The 9,785-nt window shown below is 43.9% G+C and overlaps 1 protein-coding gene across 4 annotated transcripts; it reads left to right on the plus strand.

Moving 5' to 3' along the window:
* The first annotated feature begins 511 nt into the window (after window positions 1–511).
* SCOC (short coiled-coil protein) lies at window positions 512–9,431 on the plus strand. 4 transcript variants are annotated; one of them, XM_063156971.1, is made up of 4 exons: window positions 512–717; window positions 6,382–6,456; window positions 6,557–6,640; window positions 7,205–9,431. In XM_063156971.1, exons 1-4 carry the CDS (start codon window positions 654–656, stop codon window positions 7,345–7,347), a joined length of 366 nt encoding a protein of 121 aa, XP_063013041.1. In that variant the 5' UTR covers window positions 512–653; the 3' UTR covers window positions 7,348–9,431. The 4 variants fall into 4 exon arrangements, with proteins under 4 accessions (XP_063013041.1, XP_063013042.1, XP_063013043.1 ...); XM_063156972.1 differs by having other exon boundaries at window positions 514–717; window positions 6,385–6,456; XM_063156973.1 differs by lacking the exon at window positions 512–717 and adding an exon at window positions 5,691–5,757 and having other exon boundaries at window positions 6,385–6,456.
* The last annotated feature ends 354 nt before the right edge of the window (window positions 9,432–9,785 follow it).

The raw sequence follows: 9,785 nt of genomic DNA on the forward strand, positions 1-9,785 counted from the left end.
GGTCCACACATTTCGCATTCAGAAATACACACGTCGCCTGTTTGTACCTGACACGAAACACAGCTTTGCATCTCACACAGGGCTATGAACAAGCCAAAGCCCTCCCTTGGCACACACTCAGAGTACCCCAGACCAGCAGATGCAGTTCCCACACAACCCTCTCCTCCAAAGCCTGCAACAACAGCAGGCAGCCCAGTAAGAGTATCCAGTGAAATTCACCCAGCCCAAAGTCCATTGCATTTTCATGGACTGTAAGCAACATTTCTTGAACACTAAGTTACTTTTGCCCTTTTCTCTATCAAAAACCCCTCCAAGAAAATCCCTTGTGCAGCCTTAGAGAAAATAAAGGAGAATGATAACCGAAAGCCAGGCAGGGTGGATACAATTCTGTTATAGACAGAACTTGTAGCAGCAGGATTTGTTCAGCATGTGTTTGAGAAAGCAGTGAGAAGAGAGAAAGTTTCTAGCAGAACGATTTCCGCCCAAGAGCTCAAGGTTCAGAGGAGCCGGCACAGAGCAAGACGTGTGCAGCTGCCAACGCCACCTGTGCAGGACTCATTAAAGGTTTAACAGAGGATCACGTGTGCCCTGAACATGGCTGACAACTGCCAAGCCTAACACACACCTCACAAACTTTGGGAAAAGGCAGAGAAATGGAGCTGCCTTTGGATGAGGAGGATGGCACCTTCACCAGCATTTCTTTGGCAGACGACTCAGGTAAGAGACTGCAGCACTCCGCTGATACAATGCAAATTCCACAGGCTGAATAACAGCACTGTGAGAGCAGGAAAGGCTGTCCCGATCACCAGGTACAAGGTATTTCTGGCAAATACCCTCAAACAAACTTTTGTTAGTTGCGTGGTTTGAGTAAGCCTTTTGATGAGCTAAAAATTGAGGGTTTGGGGGAATGGAGGCTACGAGGCTACCCCAGTTTTCATGTATTAGCCCTGGGTGATATACATTCCTCATCTGAGCACACAGAGCCTTTCTCTGGTTAGAGAGACACTCTTACACAAGTATTCACTCAGTAGTTACTACTATCAAATGAAATACAGATAATGCTGTATACAGAATAACAAACCTCTGACATATGCTAGTGAAAACTCACAAGAAGTGATGGAAGTTAATTGGCAATGGAAATAAGGTGATATTTAAAATCCTCACTGTTAGGCATTTAATTGTTTGAAAGAAACGACAAAAGCAGTCTGCCTATCCCTCCACCATCCTCTTCTCCACTTATAGAATAAAATTACTTGGAAGGGGAAGTCGGAGAGTCCTACACAGTGGAAAAATGAAGTGAGTTAATATGAATTAATAATAAATTATTTAGAAAGGTCTGGCCAGAGTATCAACTTGATTATGTCAGCAGGGCTGCCAAAGAGGTGTGCTAATTCACACTGCTAGGGTTCTGGAGGGCTTCTTTGAACAATAGAAGCTACATTTCCTTCCCCTCTTTTTTTTAAAGAATGTTATTGTGCATGCTGTATTTACCTCCCATATTTTAAAAAACCCCAAATTCCACTAAGTTAATCTTATTTTTAGAAGATAATTTTCTATTAGCAATTCCATATCAGTGTGATGGGGCTGAGCTGGATGTTTGAACACACTTTCTTTGTACATCATCTAGGGCTACTGACACTAAGATGTGGCTGGCCCAAGCTATTCTCAAGAAGACAATTTGTCAGAGCTTGGTCTATTTGTGAAGTATGCAGGTTTTAAAATAAAACATGTAAATTAAGACAAACACAAAATGGTAGTAAGATAGAAACTTACTGGAAAGTATTTTAATAGCAACTTTAACAGCACATGAAATCAAGCAAAACATGTGAAAATATTTTCACCTTTAATGAAAGAAATATCTTTCATTGTAGAAACTCAAAGCACTGGATAAAGTTCCCTCAAAAAATGACCAACCTAAACAGAGCAAATCAAACCAAAAGTAAAACAAAACACTGAAATGTTGTCCAACATCTGCAAAAATTTCTTTGCTGTACTTCCAATTAATGTTGAATAAGCAGATCAAGGCCCTCTTTGCTCATAGAAGAGTACCTAGAAATTATCTTACTAAGGTTATTTAAGGTTATTCTGAAAGAGTAATAAAAATTGCAGAGAAATTGGTGTAAAGCAACATTACGTGAAAAAAGAACCTCAGAGTGTGTTATTTCTGTAAATATGCAAAAGAATGAAGATTTGGTGTAAAAGGTCTCAACAGTTAGCAATGCAAGGAAAAGCACTTAAGCCACTCGTGTTCCTTCCTGTCTATTTCTTTGTGGCAGTAATTAGTCAAAGGAGCAAACAGTGCAGTTGCAACAGCAAAGTCATGTCAGCAATGGTTACAATGCCTGCCTGTGTTAGTGCGTAACAGGATCCATTTCCATTGTGGTGGGGAACAGTGCAGCCTCTGTCAGCTCTGCTGCCTGGAACATTGCCACAAGGGAAGCCAGAGCCTTGCTGCTGTGCACCGTGTGCCATGGGAAAACAGCATGTAAAACTGAGCTTCAGAAATAAAATGTCTGAAAATGTTTGTCGTTAGCAGCAATGACTGAGAGTCTGAGTGCAGAGCAATGAAATCCTCTCCTCAGTTTGTAACTTTACCTGTATATGAACTCAGGTAAACTATTAATGATGTATTTTATCCTAGGGAGGCTGTTTTATTTCAAACAAAAATTGCTCTTTCAGTGAAACTGAATAGATTAATTCCTTTTGCCCATGGCATCAGCTACTCTAACCAGAACTTAGGATACAAGTAAGTACAGATAGCTGCATTTGTAAACTGAAACTTGTTGCTATCAATCTAATATAATGACAATATCAGAATGCCTCCTCTGATTTAACTAAATGCCTTAGAAAATAGTCTGGGGTTGTTGTGACCCAAGTGCAGGACCTGCCAGATCAACACTCCCACCCAACCTGGTATCAAAATATAGGCATAGGTGCCTTCCCTGGGACACATTCTGTGTTATAAAAGGAATCTGATTGCTGGGGATACTTCCTAAGTCCCTAAAGCTTTACATTTAAAGTCACACAATTTTTAATATATTATGCAATGCAAGACAGGCAAGGTAAAGAATTTTAAAAGGCAGTAGGTAAAACATTAAGCTTCTGGTTTCTTGGTTGATTTCTCATACAAGAATACTTTGGGCTGTGGACCGTTATTTTGTGATCTATTTGGTTTGGGCATTTTTGCATTTGTGTTTTGGGGGTTTTGAGTGTGTGCATGTTTTTTGGTGTTTGTTTGTTTAAAAGTAGTGGTGCACTGGATATTTAGAATTCTGGAGTTGCCTTCTTTGCCCTGGAATACAGAAGAAGGGTTAGGAATGCCAGCCTTTTTAGGGGAGCACAGGATGATCTAGGCATTCTCTCTGTGGAATTTGCACCCAGCAGTACCAATCCAAACCTCTTGGTCCCTGGACCGTTCAAAGCTAACCTCATAACCCACAGCACTCTGCAGACCAGACACATCATCTGTTCTCTGCTGATAACCCCTCTGCAATGCCAACAGTGGGAGCTCAGAACAACAGCTTTCTCTGTAGGAAAACCAAAAAAACCTCTCACAGAGGCTGATTTCTGCAAAGGTGCTCATCCTGGTGCTCATGCTTAGAGTTCAGAATCAAAAGAAAGTACTACAGTGAGAAACCACAGCCAGGCAAAGCAGAATGAACCCCAACGGTACACATACCAAAAAGGAAACAGGAGGTAAACCAGCAGCTCTTGAAATTACTACTGTTTTAGCTACAGCAGCACAGGAGCCAATATGTCTGGTTTCCATTCTGTCCTCTAATTTAACATCAAGGATTTCCCCATTTTGCTCATTTTGGGACAGTTCTGACAACAATCTGCAACTGTAATGCAGCAAGAAAAGTGGAATTTCTGCAGCAGAGGGGTGCATTTCCTCAAGATCAGCCCACAATATTTTTCCCCCTCTTACAGTATAAAAACACAGCACGTCCTTTACCAGGTAAGCAGGGTCTCCCTCCATTTGTACACACCTGGAGAATATGGCCATAATTTTTTCCCCTGTTGATGCAAGTGCTGAAGATTGTCTCATTAGAAAGAATTAGGAGAACCTGTTGATTGCCAGGTTTGCCAGTGCAGCAAGCAAGATTGAAACAGCGCAAGCATTAAATCTGGCATTTAAAAACAACAATCAAGGAAACTTTCCAACAAGCTCCTAAAGCCCACCCACCACCTGAGAAGACTGCTTGCAAGAAATAAGGAGGAATTGCTGTGTTGAAAATGCCCTTTGTAGAGATGTTTAACTAAACCAGCTAATCGAACTGGAAATGGGTGCATTTTCCACTACAGATGGATAGCAAGACTCTAATTGCAGTACATTTTCAGACCTTGAAAAGCATTCAGTCTAATCTGAATTTATCTGATTGTAAGGTTAAAAAAAGTCATTGACACAATAACAGCGTGGAGGCAGCCAGATGATGTTAGAAATATACACTTTCTGAAGTGTGTTTAAAAATACAGTAGAGGGCTCACTTCCCAAATGCCTTTATCTTCCCGAGTGTCTGCACAGCACTGAATTATTTATTTACAGCTAGATGTATTACTGCAATTTACAGATACAATATGAATATATTCAAATGCAACATACAGTTCAAGCTACATAGTACTACAAGTTATGCAGTGCAGTCCCTACAGTGAAGCCACCAAAATTAGCTCAGGTCATGAATGTTTTCCGTTGCTTTGCCGTGGCTCACAGACTGCGCTGTGACATTCTGCGAGGGTTATTCCAGCCAGGGAAAGAACAATGACACAGGAGTGTTGCTCGGGAGCTGCTGAGCCATTAGGTGAGAGCAGCTCCGCGAAGTTACTGAGGTGATGTGTGATGTGATCTCAGGGCTGTGAGACCCAGCGGCACGGAGCTAACCACAAGTGTCCTGCTCTGGACCCTGCTGTGGAAAGGTTTCTGACGTGCCCGAGTGGAAGCAGCTGGGCCGGGCGTACAGGGACTGAATGCGGCAGGGAAAGCCGCTGCAGCCCGTCCGGGAGGGAGGCTGCTTTCTCCCGGAGCCCACATACAGCACCGGGGAGCTGTCGGCACCCACACACGCGCTGCTTCCTCGGACCTGCCTCAGGCTCTGCCAACCCCTAAATCTGAGGGGTTCCACATCGGGGAACAAATGCCTTTTCGTAATCTCTTCGGAACACTAGGGAGAGCGACCGGCCATTGAGGACCGCTGCTCTGAACACTGGCGGCGTAAGGAATGGAAGGAATAGATCAGAACCATTGGATCTCACTGGCCGCCCGGCGGGACGTGCCGGGAGGGGGCACGGCCGCAGGAGCCCGTCAGGGGCACCGCCGGCCCATGACATGCACAGCAGGAATGGATCAGAACCATTGGATCTCACTGGCCGCCCAGCGCGATGTGCCGTGAGGGGACGGCCGGCCCATGAGCACAGCAATAATGGATCAGAACCATTGGATCTCACGGGCCGCCCAGCGGGATGTGCCGTGAGCGGCACGGCCGGCCCATGAGCACAGCAATAATGGATCAGAACCATTGGATCTCACGGGCCGCCCAGCGGGATGTGCCGTGAGGGGCACGGCCGGCCCATGAGCACAGCAATAATGGATCAGAACCATTGGATCTCACGGGCCGCCCAGCGGGACGTGCCCGGAGGGGCAGGGCCATGGCGCTCCCGCCCCGCCCCGCGCGCGGCGCAGGCGCGTTGGCGGCGGAGCGCGGAGCGGGCCGGGCCGGGCCGGGGCAGAGCCCGCGGGAGGCGGCGGCGGCAGCGGGGCAGGTGCGGGGCAGGAGGAAGGAGCGAGGGAGCGAGCGCGGGGAGTGCCGAGCCAGGCCGGGAGCGCACGGTGGGATGCGCGGGCGGGGCCGGGCGGCTGCCGGCCGGTGCTGCGGGGCCGCCCCTCTGCAGTGCTGCCGGCCCCGGCCGGCGCTCCCGGGCCGCGGTGCTGCTGTTCCCGCAGCGGCCCCGGCCCGCAGCTCCGGGCGGGGATGGGAGCGGGGTGCCAGGCCCCGAGGCGAACAGCCCCGTGTCGCAGGCCCCTGCACCGGCCCGGGGTGTTGGGGGGACAGCGCAGAGCCATTCCGGCCTTCGGGAATAGCCGCTCTAGAATAACCCGTTCCACAATGATGCCAGCTGAGAGGGCGACGATTACATCATTGGAACGGCGGCATTTCATGCTTTGCAGTAATCTAGATCAGTTATTTTTGTAAATAGAGGCATAGTTACTCAACGAACCGTAGGGATGTACAGCGTGAGGCCTAGGAAAAATAATTAAGGAATGATGAAAAAGGTTGCTCTGCCCTAGGCTAAAGCACTGACTCTTCAGAATTAGAAAAATACATCTAAAATTCAAATATAATGGAAGTTCCAGTAATTGCTGCCTCCATTTTTTTTTTCTTTAAGCAGAGTACCGCTCAAGAAAACGCTATTCAAAAGTGGAAGGAGCCCCTGCCACAATGATGAACGCTGATATGGATGGTATAAATTCTTAATGTTCCTGCTCTTCATTGGTATTCTGTTTAGTATAATTTCTAACTGTTGACACAGGTTGCACTAAAATTCTCATGCTTTATTGCAGCTGTTGAGGCTGAGAATCAGGTGGAATTAGAAGAGAAAACACGGCTTATTAATCAAGTTTTGGAACTGCAGCACACGCTCGAAGGTTAGCAGCTTGATGTACCAGATTTTTTACAAGTACACAGTAATAAGCAAAAGAAGAGAACCTGACTGCTTTGCCCTTAGTCACAGTGTCCAGAAGTGTATCACTTAATGCAGTTGAAGGTACAAAACCAAGGTCGTGGAAATAGTTTTGTTCTTCCTCTTTATGCAACATTACATTTGCTCAAAGTTGGTAGTACACAGCAAGTAGAACAGGTGATGCAGCTAATAATGTGCTTATTAGAAGACACATGTCTGAGGCTGCTCATCCCTGAACTCTTGTTTCCAAGTAATTTGGTTTGCAATAGCTTAATTCAAAAATTCAGGAAAGTAATAAGCTTACAGACTAGCATTCAGTTTAACAAGTGGGTCAAAATACTATACTACAAAATAATAGAGGAAAATGGTGTTTAGGTAAAACACGAATAGGAAAATGTTTTATAACTTAATACCCTCTGGTAATGCCTTCTGGATTAAAGGTGTAACTAGTGTGATGTAGGCCCATAGAACATGTTCATTATTGTTCACAACAGTGTCTAACATTTTTCTTATAATATCACCTTCGCAGATCTCTCAGCACGAGTAGATGCTGTTAAGGAAGAAAACTTGAAACTGAAATCAGAAAACCAAGTTCTTGGACAGTATATAGAAAATCTGATGTCAGCATCTAGTGTTTTCCAAACAACTGACACAAAAAGCAAAAGGAAGTAAGGGTGGGCTCAGATTATGTCATTGTATTGCTGCTGGTTTTTTTGTTTTGTTTTAACTGGCATAGGCTACATAAGCTAAATTACTTTAGTTTGTGGCTTACTGGATCCTCAGAGATTATAGACTTTGATAATAAATGGAATTAAGAGCATTATCATGAACAGGAGACAGAAGATTGTGTATTAAGATTAAGCAATGTGCAAATGTAGTGTAGATAATTACAAAATTTTTGTATTTGTTTTAAAAATTACCATATCTTGTTAAAAAGATTAGTTTGTCAGGTTAAACAAAGGTCTGTTGGTACTCTGAGGTCTTAGGGTAGATTTCTTGACTATATTGTGTTACAATATTGTGTTGAAACCCCATTTGATAAAAATATTCAGAGTTTACTGCATCACTTTTTTGCACCTGAGATGTGTTTACTGCATAGTACTGTTCATAGTTCTGAAAACAAAACAAAAACCTGTAAACCAGTTAAGCATTTCTGTGAAGTAGGAACAGTATGACATTGTTTGCAGGGCTTACTTACAGAAAAACACCTCAAGATGTTTTTGGGAAGGGGGAAGGTAAGAGGAGCCACAAGGGTAAGCAACTTTTCAGGGCAATACCAAACTGATGCAGTATCAGATGTAATATGTATGCCTGAAACCATTGCTACTTTCCCATTTTCCTGAAGAATGCCCAGGCACATCATCACAATGTACGATCTTCCTGAAGTTCTGTTGTGTGAGGAAAAGTTAAGTAAAAACCTGAGTGATAAACTTTGCAAGAGGTGGTCAGCAATGCTGCTCATGCTCGTGAGCAGTGCAGTGAGGAACTGAGAAAAAGTCTTTTCCTTCCTGCCTTTTACTGTCCTCCTGCAGTGCCAAACTTGTCTTTGCTTCAGGCCTCAGAGCAGCTGTTTTCCCGCCTCAGAACTACCCTTGCAAAGTGCTTCCTGAGGCGCTGCACAAAAACATCTAAAGCACAAGGATGCAGTGGAACAAAGGTGGATTTTGCCTTTCAAAACTCTGCTGCTCTGGTGTCAAGGTGCTGGTTGTTCCTGTCTTGGATGTTGTTAGGTTTTGTAGGGGAGCTCAGCCCAGATGATGGGTCTGAGCATTTCCCACAGAAGCAGCATGTCAAGCACAGTCAGTATTAAGGGAGAGCGGAAACTGAAATACAAACAACTGTGTAAATTTTAGCAGTACTTAGTTGCACCTGTTTCATCTTGCCCTACAGACTTACTTATGGGTGTTGGCTAGGGCTGAGTTGCTCCTTCATTTTGCTTGACCTTTTTAAAGGAAACCTCTAGTTCTCCCTCAAGCATGGTGTGAATGAGTCAGTGTAATAGAATAACAAATCCCTCTCAAATCCCAAGTTTCTTAGCTAGGTACTGCTGTGTCTCAAGTGTAAGCTGACATTGTGAGGTTACCCCCTCCCAAAGGTGAGGTTGCCCATTTCTCCCCATTTAAAATGGTTGTACAATGCTCACCAGTGTCAAAAGACACTAAACAAAGTCAAAAGACTGCAAACAAAGCACTAATAGTACAGTCTTGAGGGCTGGTTAAATGTCTGGGTCAAGAAACCTAGTGAATAAAAAGTGAATGATACCATTTGTGTCATGGGGTCCTTGCCAACACCTAAAATTAATTCTTATCTTCTATGGACTACTTTCTCACATTACTGGAACTCTAAATTAATCCAAGAATTGCTAGCAGGTAGAGTAGATCACATGGCTAGTCTAGAGTTTGAGCATTAAAGGAAGAAAAATCCCAGCAAGCACTTGACAAATGAAGATTGCATTGCATTCCAGCCACCGTAGCTTTCAAGCCACACCACTGTCACCTCCATGTGCACTGCAGGTCACCTGGGAACACAGCATGCGCTTGTTAGGCTGCAGCAATTCCAGTGTAAGGTCATTTTCAAATCATGGTTTGTATTGTACATTGGATAGTGGTATTTTACCCATCAGTGTGTATACAGCAGTTATTTCATCTCCATGCCATTTGACATCCCACTACTGTGGCCTTCATTTAACTTATGAACATTTTAAAGATGTTGTATTTCTGACTTTACACCAAATAAAAACTTTTCATTTGTCTCAATTAGTTTGGTTTAACATTTGTAAACCCTAAAACTTCTCATAAATATCTGTAGTCAAAAGGTGAAAAAGCAGTAGGGTTAGTAATCTTAAAGGTTTTGACACAGCTGAATTGTCTGAAAAACCAGATGTATTTGATATTAAACCTGAGTTAATGAATGTGGTTTTAACAAAGTTTCAGTTCTTGACTCCCTTGCTATTTTCAGCCATCAATCTTAAATTTGTGTACTTTTCTGTTCTTATTAAAGTAAAAGGATTGGTAGACTGCATCTACTGTTGTAAAAACGTTCAAACTTGCACTTCTCCATGTGGGAGACTGCTAAGCCAAGTTAGAAATGTTACTTTGTCCTACACTTTT

Source organism: Melospiza melodia, chromosome 5, assembly GCF_035770615.1.
Source record: "Melospiza melodia melodia isolate bMelMel2 chromosome 5, bMelMel2.pri, whole genome shotgun sequence".
NCBI classification, from domain to species: Eukaryota; Metazoa; Chordata; class Aves; order Passeriformes; family Passerellidae; genus Melospiza; species Melospiza melodia.